The sequence below is a fragment of the Notechis scutatus genome, chromosome 1 (genome assembly GCF_049901735.1).
Source record: "Notechis scutatus isolate UNSWTSFEM ecotype Mainland chromosome 1, rNotScu1.2, whole genome shotgun sequence".
Taxonomy (NCBI): Eukaryota; Metazoa; Chordata; class Lepidosauria; order Squamata; family Elapidae; genus Notechis; species Notechis scutatus.
Window position 1 is genome coordinate 121582571 of NC_142009.1, and position 18204 is coordinate 121600774.

Genomic DNA, 18204 nt, shown 5'->3' on the forward strand with positions numbered 1-18204 from the left:
AAAATAAGCCACCCTTTTTTATAGTTCTGAGACTTTAAAGTGGATATCAAATCTAGGTGTTTTTTTTTTACCTGTATTAACAAGAGCACTGCTGTTGTAGAGCGTACCAAGATGTGGTCCAGACAGAGAAAGGAAGGTATAAAGTTTATTGAGGTAATACCTAAACCTAGGTCTTGTGAGTACTGAACGGATTATTAAATTACCCAGTGAATGTCCAATAAAACTGAATAAAAAAGAGAAAAAAAGAGTGTGAGATTTGGAAAAATTTCTAATACATTATCAACTGAAACCTTGAACTTTAACTTCTGTTTGTTTGTTTTTCTTCCATTTTACTATGTCCAAATTTTGGAGGCTGCTTTGTCAAGGCCTGGTGTCTTCTTAGCAAGGTTTTTCAACAGCGGTTTGCCACTATCTCCTTCCTAGGGCTGAGAGAAAATAGCTGGCCCAAGGTCACCTCAGCTGGCTTTGTGTATAAGGTGGGACTACAACTCACAATCTCCTGGTTTCTAGCCAATGCCTTAACCATTACACCAAACTAGCTCTCAACTTTGTTTTGTAGTACTGCAAATGTTATGCTTTCTGCACATGCCTAAAACAATCATGCAGTTTATGAAAGGGTTTTCATTATGTTTACTAAAACCACCATCAATGAGGAGGTATGAATAAAATGCAGAGCATCTTTTGGCTATCACTGGTTTCCAAACTTTCCACAATACTCTATTTATCTCTCTCATTCCTTCACTTCTGTAGTTTCCATTACAAATTAACAAACTTTGTTTGGGAAGGCACTAGAGCAATAAGTTGTAGATGACATAGAAACTGCCTATTCTTGTTTAACACATTTAATTTTCAGCTATCCCAAGCTTCATTTGGTATTCATGAATGTACCCTTTACAAAATGATTTTTTTTTCTTTTTAAGAAAGAATGTGCCCTGATTTCAACTAATCTTTATGTGTTTAATCCCACTTTTTGAAATACAATCTTCCTTGTAGTGACTTACTATGATCCAGAAAAAAAGATAAATAAATCTAAAAAAAAATTAAATAAATCTAAAATCATAATTACTGTTTAAAAACCATTTTTGACAAACATTTTAATATTGACTTATTAAATAATAAAATCTAGTTTAACAAGCAGGCCTGTTTTTGTAACTAAGCCAAATCCTGGCACATTGTTTCAATCCAGGATAAAATTTTAAAAAGCTGGCAGATCTAAGGGGCCTAACATTATGATTTCACTCCTGAAACACCTTTTCAGAGCTTCCCAATAGCTGAGCAAGGCTACCTAAGGAGTTCTATACAGGTTGCCCAAAGCCATGAGGAATCCACTGATAGAGGGGGTCTCCAGTGCTTGGTGGGCCAGCAATGTAGCATTTATAACATTCTGAGGTAAAAATATTACCCTCTGCAAACCACATTAAAGTATTTTGAAGTTGGCAACTTTGGGAATAACTTAAAATGTTTTGGACACCTCTAAATTGCAATCCAGATGTATTTTTAAAGATGTAGATATAAGGATAATTGCTAATGTAGTAATTTCTGCTCAATGCTTTTTATTTATTCTCAGAAAATCCACAATTTAGCAACTAAAATAATAATGGCCAAATACTGGAAAACTCCAGATAACGTAAAAATGAGAAGTGGATTAAAAAGGCTTCTTCACTTGTTTCAATAGAAAAAACATTAAAGTTTAATAAAACATCAGAGGTAGGAATTATAATTGTCAAATTTGGATGGATTTTGTAGTTTCTCAATAATGAACTATAATAATACAGCAATATTTTAGATACATAGTAAATTTGTATGCATGTAATACCTGCCTCTTCATTTGGTAAACTTTTTGCATTTTCTACAAGTAGTTTTCGACTTACACAATCAAGGCAAAATTTCTGCTGCTAAGCAAGACAGTTGTTAAGTGAGTTTTGCCCATTTTACAACTTTTCTTGCCACAGTTGTTAAGTGAATCACTGTAGTTGTTAAGTTAATAACATCGTTGTTAAGTGTATCTGGTTTCATCATTGACTTTTCTTATCAGAAGGTCGCAAAAGGTGATCACATAACCTCAGGACACTGCAACTATCATAAATATGAGTCAGGTGCCAAGCATCAGAATTCTGATCATGTGACCATTAGGATACTGCAATGGTTTTAAGTGTGAAAAACATTCACAAGTCATTTTTTTCAGTTTCATTAAAAAAAGTCGAGGACTACCTGTATATTTTTTTCCCAATGTTTCATGTATTTACTATTTAGTAATTTGATAACATTTGTTAATAATAGTTCATGTTTTTTTAAAAAATCCACAATTAAGGATACATTTCAAGCTGACATTATTTATTCTACAACAACATAAATTACCTGATTTTTGAAATTGTTAGATTGTAAATTTGAATATATTGGATTATTTCATCCAAAAGGCGATCTGTCATTGAATCAAAATCAGCAAATGTGTCATTCTGTGGGGAAAAATTTTGGGGTTCTTATACAAAACTGTTTTGTGATAAGCATGCATCTTTAGCAAATTACAGGAATATTGGAAAAGAACAATTAAAAGTAATAGCAGTAATTCCCAAGAAAGCTTTAGAGACAGAACAAAACAGCGGTAAGACAAAATGTCCTGACATCAAGGCAGCTATCACCATGATTCCCCATTTCATAAAGCCTAAAAGATTTTGCTTCTTTCTCTGGACTTGGGAGATGGACCCCTCCTGCCCATATTAGAAGCATTCATCATATTTTGTACATTGTGAGTTAATTGAATAACCATTCATACTTGTTATATTCTTTGTTTCATTATCTTTCATAATCATTTTGTATTTTTTTTCTAATATTGTGAGCCACCCAGACCTGATCTGGCACCAGGTAATACAATAATAGAGTAGAGTGGAACTGAATGGGACCAAACTAAACTACTATGTGCAGCAGAACCATTATAACTGCTTTAAAAGATTGAAGCCTGGAAGACATAGCATGTGTAACTACTCAAACCATTATGTTAGGCAAACTTAGTTTATTCAACAATTCAAGGTTAATTAGCCATCGCTTATTTAATGTTTGATGTTTAAAAAGCAAACGTTTGATTCGATCCCAACCAAACGATTGTATTAACAAAAAGTAAAGATTCTGACACTCAAAAATGTGGCAAAGTACAACATCTAGCCAGCCTGAATGGAATGTGGGATACCGGAGACTTTTCAGTCAAGGTTCAGGCCAGGATACAGCACTGAGATGCTGGTGGAGGATTGGGTGTGTATATCCTATCCTGCCTGGATTCCCTGGCTGCTTTCGATATCACTGAACATGTATCCTTCTGGACTGTCTTTGGGAGTCACAAGTGGGGGGCACTGTTTCCTTTCTCAGTGGTCAGTTCCAGTTGGAAATGGGAATGGAACTTTGTAATGTGGGGTATCTCAGGACTCAGACCTTTCTTCCCTCCTTTTTAATATCTGTATGAGATCATGGGAGAGTCATCCAGCAAGATTCATACATAAATTAATTTAAATAAGATATCTCTAGAGGTATTATAAATTAATCAGTAATTCTTGGGTGCTACTACCTGATTTCTCTCAGACATCAGAAAATCTATTCGACCTCCTGGAAGACCAAGTTCAATGTAAGTTTTTACTAATCTTAAATCGGCACTATTACCTAAAATAAAGGAAAATTTCAGATATTAGAAAGGTTTACTTGCCAGAAATAACACATTTAAATTAAAATAATTATATCTAATACTGTAGAAATGTTAATTAAATATTTAAATATAATTACATATTTAAAGAACCTAAATGGCACCTAAAATAGAACATGCACAATGCAATTTAACAATATTTTATGACAATAACTTGCCATAAGCATTTGGATAGCTGCCTTGTTTTATTAACACTGCATTACCTACATTAAACATCATGCTGAGAACAAGAAATTTAGATAACTGCATCTGTTTATTTTAAAAAGAAAATACTTGGTATTTTATGCAATGCAAGGATAATATCAAACACAAGCAGCATCCTAATTAGCAATAACTAGATGGAAATGCTGATTTGACTGTTTTCAAATTAGCATTTTAGTTTAATTACTTTTAGAGATTTGCTTATATTTTGTATTACGCAGACTAAATGTTCTCTTATTTAAACTAAATTTGAAATCCAGCATTTCAAGTATTTACTAATTTATTATCAGCTTCCACAGCATACCATCTAGGCCATGCACACAGATAATGAGATGTATTCCATCTTCTGAATTTTCTTCTTCTGTGCTGAAATAAGGCATGGAAGATGCTAAACTGGAAACATCACTGTACATGAATCCGGGAAGCTGAAGTTGCTTCAATTCTTCTTTAGCATGAAGGAATCTGTAATTAATAGATTTTTTTTTATCATTCAGCATGGAAATTAAAATAAGAAAATTATAGGTGTTCAAGTTTTATGTATTAATTAAATAAAGTTGACTAGAAAACCAGTATCATAGATTCCTCAGTAAAACCCATAGATCTTAATCTCTGAAAAATTTACAGAGAATTTCTGTCCTGAATCTACGTCTACATTTTCCAGTTATGTGTGCTTCAGATAATAACATTTGCAAAAGCATTCTGCTGTAATTAATAAAATATTCAGTACTTTCACAAGATTACTGAACATCAACCTATTGTACCTGAACACAACTTCCTTAGCAATTTAGCTGTATTTCATGTCACACAGCTATACTTATATTGTGTTAATACTGAAGCAGCTTTCTGCTTGTAGAAATTTACAAACTTAAATCTCTCTTCCATCTTACTAGCCTTCAAATATGTTGTGACTACAACATCAAGTATATTGAGTCAACATATCAGAAATTTCATCAGATCAGCAGGTCTGCTTTAATAAAGTAAAATTTAAGAATAAATTATTTCTAAAGTTCAGGAACAATTATTTAGTTGTATCTGAATACAAATAAATAAATAAAATATAATAAATACATAAATTAAATATTTATTCATAAATTATAAATTAAACATAATACATAAATTAAAAAGAAAACAAAAACTCAAAGGACAGATTTGATGGACCACTAGGTCTTTTTCTGCCCTCAGTTTTCTATATTTAATAATAGTAACACCCATCAAACATCAAAGAGATGATAAATAGGTGGATAAAAAATGCCAAATCCAGTCTGAGCATCTAGATTGGCTGTACAATGAATAATAATAATAATTGTGTTGGAAGAAATCAATGGTTGTACCAATACTAGTAGGAGCGCTTAGAGCAATACCCAAAGGGTTGCCTAGATACATGGAAATTTTGAACTTATCAGACCTGAATATTCTGACTTTGTAAAAAAAACACCTTACTCGGACCTGCCCATATCTCAGACGTTACCTTAACAGCTCTTAGGTCCTTGGTTAGGACTTGAACTGTTAACTTTTTACCAGTCCAGACTGTGAATTGAATTGAAGATTAAATCACTATCATCATCATCACCATCATAACAACAATAACAATAACCTACCAATATTTTTGCATGCACTGTATTTAAAAGAAGCTATATTTCTTCACCTTCATCTGTGCTGGCTCTCTGTCAGGCTATCTCAATTTCCCAATTTCATTTTCAGCATAAACCAAAGTATACAATTTCAAAATAAGATATTCATATGTATCTTACCAGCCATCCAGTTTTACCCGTAATTGGGAAAAATCTGCAACCCCAGTAACTAATTTTAGTAACTGGAAACAACTTCATCCCTTTAAAAAGCAAGAATTCAACCTTCCTTTATACACACACAAGTACATTTTTTTAAAAGGATGGTTACATTATCTGCATACAATAAAATATCTAGGTTCTTCTAGGAAATGCTTCTGATTGTGATTTTAGCATATCCTAATTCTATCTACTAAACCGGTAAACTCTTTGTCTCTTTAGCTAAATTCTGCTTTCCCAGTTACAGTCCTTATGAACAAACAGGAAAATGCTTACTATTTTAATAAATAATCCTAATTCCTGACCAAGCAAAATGAAGAAAATAGCAACTATCAGAAACAATATGCAATTTCTATTTCTGAATTACAATTAAAAATGTGCATCTTTATTTTTAAAATATCTTCTGGGCCCATTTTTTAAAGTGTTGATTGATAGAGTCAGTAGATTGATATATATGTCATGCATTCAGGCTCATGGAATCTTACAAATCAAAATATCAACTATAGGACATCAAAACAAACAATACAATATCCACTTACGCTAGCATTTGTGGTTTGGGAGAATATTCATACCAGGGAACAGATAAAATTGCACTACAGGAGGAGGTGCTGGACTGCTTGGAAAAAGAACTGGATTTATCCTGGGTGGACCATAAATTGCTACTTGGATATCCTTTCAAGACTGGAGGAAAAATCAAATTATCTGGCTTGCATAATGGAGCTGTATTTGTCTCATTTCCCAAAAGTTCATTAGACAAACTTTCTATTCTTAAACCTCTTTCACTTGTTAGATCAAAGTTCTCAAGACAATCATTTATAGTTTTGTACAAAAGGCCATCTTCTGCTTCCTCAAAATAACCATTTTCCACCATGCTTTGATCTTGAGCCTCTTCTTCCTCCTCCTGTGGAGAAGCAGAACATAAGGTTCCCCTTTGAGGGCTAACAAGATTGCTGTCAATAGAATGTACATTGCAAATCTCTGTACTATTCTGATAGCCGAAGTAGTTTTCAACAAGTCCTTGCTTTAATATATCAGTACTACCTTCTAACGAGGGGACCTTCAAGTGTGTAAGATTTTGATTTTTTGTAATGAATAACTTATCAGTTATTTCTTTTTGTTCTAACATTTTATCAATATTCCTTTCACTTGTGTTTCTCATACTATCAGCACAGGAACTTACAGAACCTGAAACAACACAGGAGTTTCCTGGATAAACAATTGCCGAAGGAATTTCACTTGATTTTTCTTCCTCTAATCTTTGGGAATCTTTACATGTATTGTCTAAACTGAATTGTGAGCCGTGAGCATTCATAGCTGTAGCTGTATCTTCAACCAGCTGTTGAGGATCCTTGATTTTTGAGGTTAAGGAAGGCAAACATGAAGTTTCATTGTCTGATTGTTCAAAATATGTTATACAGTGAGGTGGCAAAATATCGGGCTCATCAATATCATCACATTTTGTCAAATCAATTGTTCCCAAGTCTAATACCGTTTCACTGTCCCTTAATTGGCATTCGTGTAAAACGGATATCTTTGAATTTTCCTCAGGGGAAAGATCGTCATCAGAAGGGAGAGAGTTTATAGATGTCAGAGAAGATTGTATTTCACTAACTGCGCTTGTGCTCTCAGTACAGTGACTTTCCATCAGGGTTTTAATAATGACATCTGGTTTTTGCACAAGTTGAGGAAATGCTTTTTCACTGTTGCACATGCTTTGGCCTTGAGGAGTTTCAAAAGCTGTATCTGCACTTGGATGCATTGCAAAAGAACTTGGCTCACTTTCTACACCAGAATCCGAGAACCTAGATGATGCATAGGTATTATTAACATCAGGCAATTTAAGAGTCTCTCCACTTAAAATTGTAGTGGGAATGTCTTTTGTTGATTGATTAGCTGTGGTTAAAGAATCCTCAGCATGCTGGAAGTCTGTTTCTTGCACAACTTTTGTTTCGAGTGATAGTTCCTCTTCTGATTTAGATCTGTTTTCTGATTCTGAACCTTCAAATGTAAGTTCTGCTGTTTTCCCTGATCCAATTCGAACAAACACTTTATCTCCTCCATGTGATTTCCTACAGTATGGTTTCACTTCTATTTTTGTAACTCCAGAGGAACTAATATATTTTTCAGCAACAGTTCTGGATGTCAAGTTGCTATCCTCATGACTGTCATCAATTCCAGTCTGGGAGGTATAAAATGTACCCAAACTGACTGAATCTGCATAGGGAGATGTGACAGAAGTATGCAAGTTTTCCTCATTCTCTTCTAGTTTAATAACTTTTTCTTCAACTTTAAATTCCTTTTGACCAACTTGTTGTGGGGAGGTTTTTGCATCACAGACATGTTCACCAACAGTAGTAATATCCAATCCTTCTTTCTCGTTGTATGAAGAAGTTCCTTCAAAACACTTGGCTATGTCCTCTGGTGCTGCACTTTTCAAACATTTATAGCCTACTAGGACAACAGAATCTTTAGAATTTTGTTTTACTACTTTTTTTGGATTTTCAGGTTTAATTGTTTTTATTAATTTGGTAACCTTAACTTTGGACTTATTGATATCTTCACATTTTCCTTTTGTGGACTTTGTAAACTGCTTTTCACTTTCTGAGGCAACCAAATGCTTGTTTTTCAACTCTGGACTCAAAAAGGTAGCTGTGAAATTATCTTCAGTATCTTGTTTATCTGGTTTCTTGGAATCAGACTTTGGCTGAATAGTTAGCCAGGGAACATCCACGTCTTTTTATTAAGAGACAAAATATTAAAAATAAAATTAGAATAAGCTCATGAAATCAATAGCAAAAGACATTTTACTATATTATGGTAAAGATTTAAAATATATATTAAAGAAGCAATTCTTTCAAGATCAGGTACCTTTGAGATAAAGGCCAACTGCTTATGACTTCTTCATCATATTAGAATAATATTATATTAGTCTATGTAACAAAAAGCAGAAAACTTTTCTGATTTTATCTAGCTTCAATGGAATGAACCCAGAATTCCTTGTACATAAAATATATAAGGTACTTTGGAATTATAGACCTTTAGCAAATTCCCTGAAATCAGATTATAAAACAAAGCAAGGGAAATGTTATCTGGCACGTGACAAAATTTTCAAATGTCAATAAGATTTTAGACGCTTATCTTCTCCCTGCAATGCTATAAACAATTACTTAAATAACTATCTTAAGATTTATTGCCTTTATATGAAAAAAAAAATCAATTGCATTAGCCTATTCTGGTCTTGTTTAATTTCAATTTATTCAATCCTTGTTTTCAATAAGAACCTTGCAAGATAAAAAGTCAAAATTTTATTTAATTCCAGCAAGGTTAACTTCAATATTTCTGACTTACCTTCAGTGACAGAATCTAGATACCGATCTTCAAAGATTATAGGTAAGGAATTCAGATCTCCATCTAATTCACTGCATTCAATTGGGAGAGGTGGGAGAGAACTACAGAATGAAGTGCTTTTTATTGCAGTACACATCTGAAGGTAACTCTGGGCACTGAAAGATACCGTTGATGTTAAAGTAGTCACAAAAAGTAAACATGTAACTTATAGTGCACTTAAAATGTAGTTGTGTTCATGGATTCAATAAATTGTGAACACTAATCAAAATCCAGTATTTTGTATTACTTATAGAAATCATATTCAACCGTATTATTTATACAGGTATATACAGTAATTATACATGTATATCATTTAAACATATATAGAACTGTATCATATTTTATGAAGGCAATCTATCTATATCACCAATAGAAATGGCAGCAGTTAAGCACAGTGTCACTCATGTATTTCTTGGCGGGTACACTTTTTGAACTCATGGCTTAGATAATGTAAACAGCATATTTTATTTTGCCAGTTACCCAAGGAGAGACTTGAAAAATTGGTCCTAACAGTCTCTCATTATACCACTGATTGAGAATGGTATTTAATATTATTACTGAGTCTATTAAAAAAAATCTTCTTTTTCCAGGGAAGGCTATTTGATCCAACAGAAGGTTCTAAGACAGGAAAGGGGTGAAAACAGATTGGCCTTTTTTTCTGTCAGTTTCCTCCTTATCCCTGAATCTGGAGAAATTTCTATCCATCAGAAAGGGAGCAGGAGTTCCTACAATAAGGCATTGTAGGAAAAGAGGGGAACTGCACCAAAAGAACTGCTTCCCACAACTGTTCAAAGAAGACTCCAATGATATAAGATTTCAGTGAATGCCAAGATAGCTTTTGACAAAAGTCACTAAGAGAACTAAAGATACACATTACAGAATATATTTTACTATTTTAAATATTACAGAATTAACTAATTTAAATCAATACAGAACATAAAGACAATAAGTTTATGGATTCTGATTCAATCGTTTTTTTAAAAAGTTACTTACTGAAGCTCTTGATATGCAAGGGCTGCCTCCCGAGGATGTTCAAAACAAAAAAAAGCTTCAGAAAATCTGCGTACCTAAAATGTTTTGAGATATGTTTTAAATTTGCTTTACTTTTCCAAAAAAATACATGAAGTGTACTTATGTCATCATTTTAAAATAATGGTGGTTAATTAATTTTTAAAAAAATAGATATATACAACACTTATGCTTATATAGTAATGCTTATGTATAAAATTATAGGGATTTTTTTTTAAAAATAAGCAATATTTGGCTATTATCTTTTTTCTTTATTGTCAACCAGAGATATATGTAACAGGGGAACATTCAAAGAAAAACCATTGGTTTACACTTAAAGGCTACACATTCTACTCAATGTCTCCAATCTGAAACATTTATTCATAGTAAATATGCTAGTTTTATTTAAAAAAATATTATCCATTATTCTTAGTCATCTAAATTCAACCTCCTAGCCCTCAGTACATTTCCAAACATCATAGATATCCATATATAATAAATACTAACTTCTCCATGTGACTTTCTATGCATCTGAAACTGATTTATTGAAGATCAGCTTATATTTCTATTCCCAGTCCCTGACCTAAAATGCATATTAATTTAGCTATTCCGTTATCCTGTAAGTACATGTTTTTAGTCTACCTCAACTGCTTCTTATCCTGTCTCCTTTTGTAGCAGTTAAAATTAATTATTCATATATTGTACAGGAATTTTATAGTGCAATTCACTGCTTCCTCGAAGTAACTGACTCAGATGCCACTAGAATTCATTTACATGGAATCAAGGTCTACAAATTAAAAGGATCTGTAGGATAACTGGGGAAATGTTGAAGCATCTAATTTAACTTGATCAATACTTACTGTAGTTCCAATATTATCTAGATTACAGATGAAGAATTTAGGCTGATAATAAAGTCTGCTGCCAGTCTTTATTTATGGTATTTTCTAAGGTTTATGTTTAAAATTTTAGTTAGCCAGACAACTTAGTGGTTAAGAATTAATTATCATTATTATCAATATGTTATCAATTTCGGGCTTGACATAGATATTTATAAAGTTAAATAGATTTACACAACTTTAGTAGCTTTAATCCACTGTTAATAACTTTAACCTTTTAGAAAATAATTTATAAACTTAAGGAGTTAACATTTTAATGAGCTAAACTGATATATTTTAACTTTCAGCTTTACTAGAACAGAACTAAAATAAATTTTACTTTTATAAATTGAAAGACAAAAGATAAATACATACACGCATTATATGGTGCTCTTGTGATAATAGTGCAATGACATCATCTTGGAAGTTAACAGATTCCAGAAATTGTCCCCATAAAGCCATCAAGAGAGAGCACAGCTGTGCAAGATTCATGTTTATAAGTTCTGCCAGTTCATCAGGATTTTCCATTTTCTGCACCAATAGAAACCAACAAACCTATAATCCTAGAAGTAGAATGGCTATTATCTGAAAAACTTATACGGATTTTTTTTCAAGTGGCCACACTGAAACTTTTTTTAATATAATTAATTTCTGTCTTTGTTTGAATTACAACATTGAATTACAATTACTTTCAACATCTCAGGTAATTTCCACATTAAGAACCATCTGTGAATGAGACTGCATTTAGGAATTGATTTTCAACAGTGGCTAATCAGTTGAGGCTTCTGAAATCCAAGGGAATGGGCAAGGAGACAATAACCCTCCCTCTACATTGTTGGCTCATGGATTCCAATGAATATTGACTTTGAATTTACATTTCCACTTAGGAATAACGCCTAATAATCTTTGAAAAATTTCTGAATCCCCTTTCAGAGATTATGATTGCCACCGTATCATCTGTACACAGCTAAACAAGCTACATCCCCAGCACATAGACATTTTCTATCCTCTCTTCTACGTGGCACTCTACAACTGTTAGAAGTTGTTAATTGAATACCATTATCTTTTTTTCTTAAATTGATCAGTCCTTAACAATTATCATTTTTCTTCAAAAAGAGAGTTCTGTTCCTTTAATAATTTAAGTGTTCTCTTTGGTAAATTTTGTGCCTCTCTGAATACCCTATCAGTGATGATTGACTAGCTTTGGAAAATACATTATGTTATACTTTTAATTTTAGCATTTGCCTCTCCCTTTTTTCTAGTGTTGCTGATATCTATTTGAACACCCTCTTCTTCCTATTGATCAGTGGGTTTTTGAAGCTGGACGTATGTTGATTAGGGGACAATACCTTTATTTCTTCACAGAGTTCCAAAAGGCGTGCTTCTACATCTACATCTACGTTCTCTGAAAAGACCAGTGTATGTAAAATTAATATTCCTAAATTCTAAATAATATGTAAATTACAAACTAAACCACATTTGAATGCATTAGAGATATAAAAAACAAGGAATTTATTTTGACAGTTTTAAAATATTATAAATATCATCTGAAATCTAGTAATTCTTAAAGTGACTTAAGCCATTTTATTTAGGGCCCTTTTTTCTGCAATAATTTCACTGTTAATTATGCTTTTTAAATATTAAACACATATGATAATATAGATTTTTTTTCTTTAGACCTCTTTTGATTATGTATTTTAAAAGGCAACACCGTACAATGCATAAAGATGAAATGTTGAAATTTTATTAAGATTGATATAATCATGAGCTCATGAAAATTATCACTAGAAAAGCAAGTTCGGAAGAATGTGTACTGAAAATCAAAATGGGGTTGTATTTTAAAAATGTCAAAAATTGGGTTGGAGAATTAAGGAATACAAACAGAGGTAATGGAAAAGTTTAACAAACATTATTTTGGAATTCCATTTATCATATGCCGTTGATAAGGATAGGTTGTCATTTTCTGGGATTCTCCTTTTTTTGTTACTGAAAATTTGTTCCTTCTCTCTTAAGATGACTGCCTTTAAACTATGTAGGCAGTAGTTTGACTTACACAGAAGGAATTGGCAAAAATTGTTGCTCCACTTTGGTCAGCAATTGTATCTGCTGGAGCCCATTCTGTTCATGTAACTCAAAACAGAAGCTATTAAATTTATTCAGAATAAAAATCCCTTAGTTGTGGTGCTTGACTTATGATCACAATTGAGACCAGACTTCTGGTCGCAAGTTGTTACACGCATAAATCAAGACACCTAAGTGACTGAACCAAGTGAAAAAAATACAGGTATTGTAAAGTCTTTTCATATATGTAAAGGTAATTGCTAAGGTATTTTTAATAATTCATTAACCTCATTGATAAAAAGGTCTGATATCAATTTAAATTTACTAGGGCATTTTTCAGATTATAATTATACTGTAGATATATTTCTTCTCACAAGAATATAGCTTAAATCCTTTTCTAACCAAAGATTCTTAGAACTATCTTTTAAAATTGTGTAACTGGCATTAAGATGACCCATTTTAGAACTGGACAGTAAAAACCAATAATCAAATTTAGCTGATCTAAGAAACCATACAGGGCTATAGATATGGTTACTATCTGGATGGAAGAGCTCCTGGATATACCAAGACTGTAGGCGTTATTGGGAATTGAAAATCAATTCTTGAAATCTTTATTTTATTTTAATTTTATTTATTTTTATTTGTCAATTGCTTACAAGATAATAGGTACAAGTAAAAACATAGTTATGAATGCATGGATACATATAAGAAAAATAAAAAATATATAAAAGAAACAATAGGACAGGGACGGTAGGCACGTTGGTGCGCTTATGCACGCCCCCTACTGGGAATTCAAATCAAGCTTGATTCACTGGGAATCAAGCTTGATTTGAAGACTCTTATCTTAAAACTTACATCATTCCCAACCAATCGCTATATTAGTTTACATAGAATTTTTTTTAATGTATTTATAAAAATGCCTTTAAACTAGGATTTTACTTGAAAGTATTTTGGACATGTCTATAAATTTGAAGCATTAACTTCCTTAAAAGTCTTTGAAGTTTTCATAAGGGCTGAATTGGTAATGTTTCATGAGAAAATAAAGAAAATATTAGGATATAAAAAGATATAACAGCCTAAGCGTTGTTGTTGTTTTTTTTTTAAGATGTGAAATAACTTTCCAAAAACAGAGCAAGCTGTTTTAGGGTAGTTATATAAATTTTGAAACAAAGGTTTTTATAGATCAATTAGAATTGCAAGCTGGGAGGATTTTATTAGCATCTCCTTCTCAAAAATGCTCTGGAGATTCTCCCACAGATCCAGAGTAAAATTTGAGGACAAGGTAGTGGTCTGCATAGGAGAGAACCTATTTTTCCAAGGCTTACTATTGAAGGTACCACCACTGCATTCAGCTAAAAGTGCCTCTAACTGCTAAATATTGGGAGTTTGACATGAGACCCTAATAGAAACAGAATAAAGATAGCATTCACCCTTCATTTTTCTGAAATGTAACATTCCTTTGTTTTGGCCCAGGATATGAAGAGTTTTGTAGGCTCAACTAAATGTTTACACAAGCTCAGTCAATTCCAGGAATGGGCAGAAAGATCTGAACTTGAAACAAGTTTTTTACCATCAAGAGCTCGGACCAAATTTTTGCATAAACCAGAATTTTGTCACAAGCACAGAACAAAATGTTCCTATGTCCCATAATTGGCTTGTATTTTCTGTAAATTTCCCCACGCTATGAAGCTTACAGTCTACATTAACCAAAAACAAGAGCAGGTTTACTTTGTTGACATTGACTTGAAATAAAAGAGAGAGCAAGGGATCATTTAGGGTAAGCCAGAGCCATCATATATTGCTGCTTACATGAGAAGTAGCTACATGATAAGTAAATTTCATTTTGTTTTTAATTATTCGCTATGGGGAAGTTGTTACTGTTTGTAATGTAATGTCCCTCTATATTTTTGTGTTGTGTACTTTGTGGTAGGTCGCCATTTGGAAAAGTGAACATTAAACTATACTTTGAAGAAAAGCCTCCAATCAAAAGCCTGAGAAGTGTATTTATGTTGCTCTCAGGCTTTTTTCATAGACTGTGTTCAAGAAACACAATGTTGTACTGTTGATTCTTCACTGGGTTCAGTTGTGTATCTGTCTGTTCAAGAAGGCTGGAAAAAGTGCACTTAAGCCAGGGATGTCAAATTCCTGGCCCATGGGCCGGATGCATCACATGCTGGCCATGCCCATGCCTGGTTTTGCGAAGGGGAAAAAAGGCCTGATATGTCACGTGACACCGCCATGACGACATGAGTTTGACATCCCTGACATAAGCTGTTGCTTTCATTGTTTGTTCTTATTATTAGTTTTTTATCTCCCACCTTTTTTATATAACTCAAGGCGGCAAAAATACTTAATAATCCAGCCTCCTATTTTCTCCTGAGAAAGCATAACTGGCCCAAAGTGACCCAGTTGGCTTTCATGCCTAAGGCAGACCTAGAATCTACCTTTCCTGGTTTCTAGGCAAGCACCCTAGCCACTGTTAAGTTGCCATTGATAAGTTGGATAGCTCCTTGCATATTATGTATGTTCTATATTAGTAAATTAGGCTATATCTTAACATATGTTTTAAGGTAGTAATTTCAAGACAAAAGTGCGGAGCATGTATTATGTATAAAATATGGAAGAAAGGGCTTGTTTTAATCTATGAATCAATAGAATTAATGATTATTAATTAATTTTTTACAGTTGCATGTTTTCAATATGCATGTGAATTCTTTAAGATACAGCAACAGGAGATAGTATCAAAATATTGGGAAGTCCTCCAGGCAACTAGGCTAAGGAGCACCAAAATTTGCAGGGGAATGAGGAAAGATAATGAAATCTGTATGACATCAACATGCAAATGCATATGATTTATGTATTTATGTTAGATGTCAGGATGCAAGTATGTGGTGAAGGCATTTGGATGATGTTGTCACATCACAGCATGTGTTGTCATTTTGATGTCATTAGTGTGCCGCAGATGCTGCTAAAGGACATATGATACAAATGAAAGAATTTGCTGAATAATTATTTTATTTTTAAAACATCTAGAGCCAGTTGAATGAACAAATTAGGATACTCATCCCAGTGATTATTCCAGCTTAAGGCAAACAGATACCAAAAATGCAGTGCTTTTTCCACTTACAGCAAAATGGATTGTATCTTAAAGTACAATTATGTTCCTAAGCAGACTAACATAGAACTGCAACTCGGTTTTTTGGCCTTCTGTAATTTAAGACAACCAAGAACATATTCTTCCTTTATCTTTTTAATTAAGAAGTTCAAAATGTACAAGAAAGCCACTATTTATTAATAAATTGTAATTATACAGTGCATTCAGAAAGTATTCAGACCCCTTCACTTTTGTCAATTTTGTTATGCTGCAGCCTGATTTTACATTTGTTGAATTTCATTTTTTTTCTCATTAATCTATACTCAGTAACTCATGACAAAGTGAAGATATAATTTGAGAAATGTCTGTAAATTTATTAAAAAGAAAAAACTAAAATATCACATTGGCACAAGTATTCAGACCCTTTGCAACAACATTTCAAATTTACCTCAGGTGCCCCCATTTATCTTGCTCATTGCTGACACACCTTGATTGGAATCAACCTGGGGTAAATTAAATTGATTGGACATGATTTGGAAAAGCACACACCTCTCTATAGAAGGCCTTATAGCTGACAATGCATACTGTAGCAGAGCAAAAGCCATGAGGTCAAAGGAACTGCCCGAAGGACAACCATCACTGCAACTGGACTTTATGGCAGAGTGTCTAGACCAGGGCTGTCAAAGCTGAGGGCCAGATACGGCCACCCCCCCACCTGGTTTATCAAAGGGGAAAAAAGTCCCGATACGTCACATGATGCTGCGAGTTTGACACTCCTTGTCTAGACGGAAGCCTCTCCTCAATGCAAAACACATGAAAGCCCACTTTGAGTTTGCAAAAAAAGAACCTGAACACTGAGGAACAAGATTCTCTGGTCTGATGAAACCAAGATTGAACTGTTTGGTTTCAATTCTAAACATTATGTCTGGAGGAAACCAGGCACTGCTCATCACCTGCCCAATATCATCCCAACAGTGAAGCATGGTGGTGTGGGGGTCCTAAAGATGCCCTGTGTTCCTTCACTATTGAACACAGACGCAGGCTGTTGAGGATGAGCGTCTGCCTCTGAAACTGAAACACAAATGGTTCTTATAATCTGCATGTCTTTCTGGAAATCTGTTCATACTCCTGCACCATTCGAAGGGTGTTCATTCCAAAGTGCACCATTCCTCACCATCCAATCGGAGCTGAAGAAGCTTCTTGGATAAGAAGCAAAACGTCTTCAAAGAAAAACAAGGAAGTCCAGCTGGCTCTTGAAAAAGGACCTTTGGGACAACCAAAATCTGGATGATTGAGAATCTCCATAGACATTTAGCTATGCACTTTGGGATGAACACTCTGAATGGTGCAGGAGTATGAAGAGATTTATTTAAAAAATTGCAGACTACAAAAACCATTTGCACTTCAGTTTGAGATGTAGACAATACAGACTCATTATCAATAGCCTGTGCCTGTGTTCAACAGTGAAGGGATACATGGCAGAAAACATCCTGGAAAAAACAACAGCTCCACAACACAATACTTTCAGCAGTTACAAGAAGGCTCTACATCCATTTGCATCACTCAGGTGATCCCAAGGAAACAGACAAACCTCCAAGTGGCCTCAACACTCTCTAAAAGAATGCAAATGACCAGCTGTCTGCGAGGAATATAAATCCTTCCATTTCCCACCATCCAGTCAAAACTGAAGAAGCTTCTTGAATGCAAAGTGAAATGTCTTTAAACAAAAACAAGAAAGTCCAGTTGCCTCTTGAAAACAGTATCTTTGGGACAACCATGACCTAGATGACGGAAAATCTCCATAGACATGCTGTGGGGGTGTGTTTTTCAGCAGCAGGGACTAGGAGACTAATCAGGTTTGAGGGAAAGTGAATGGAGCAAAGTACAGGGATATCCTTAATGAAAACCTGTTCCACAGCGGTCAGGACCTTAGACTGGCCCAAAGGTTAACTTTCTAACATGACAACAATTCTAGCCAAGCAACACAGGAGAGGCTTAGGGACAACTCTGTGAATGTCCTAGAGTGGATCAGCCAGAGCCCTGACTTGAATTCTATGGAACATCTCTGGAGGAACCTGAAAGTGGCTGCCCACCCAAAGTGAC

General features: G+C 33.9%; 1 protein-coding gene across 6 annotated transcripts in view; it reads right to left on the minus strand.

Annotated features, from left to right (window-relative positions):
- FAM135A (family with sequence similarity 135 member A) overlaps positions 1-18204 on the minus strand; it is a 52552-nt gene that overhangs the window by 5436 nt on the left and 28912 nt on the right. For 3 of the 6 annotated variants that reach the window (XM_087945088.1, XM_087945067.1, XM_087945076.1), the window contains 9 exons: positions 12296-12351; positions 11322-11477; positions 10057-10130; positions 9025-9179; positions 6216-8409; positions 4194-4351; positions 3557-3648; positions 2359-2456; positions 72-223 (listed from right to left, as the gene is read on the minus strand). In XM_087945088.1, the coding sequence (XP_087801214.1) occupies positions 72-223; positions 2359-2456; positions 3557-3648; positions 4194-4351; positions 6216-8409; positions 9025-9179; positions 10057-10130; positions 11322-11477; positions 12296-12351 (3135 nt within the window). Of the gene's footprint in view, positions 1-71; positions 224-2358; positions 2457-3553; positions 3649-4193; positions 4352-6215; positions 8410-9024; positions 9180-10056; positions 10131-11321; positions 11478-12295; positions 12352-18204 lie in introns of all 6 variants that reach the window. The other 3 variants (XM_087945085.1, XM_087945058.1, XM_087945063.1) reach the window with 1 other exon arrangement.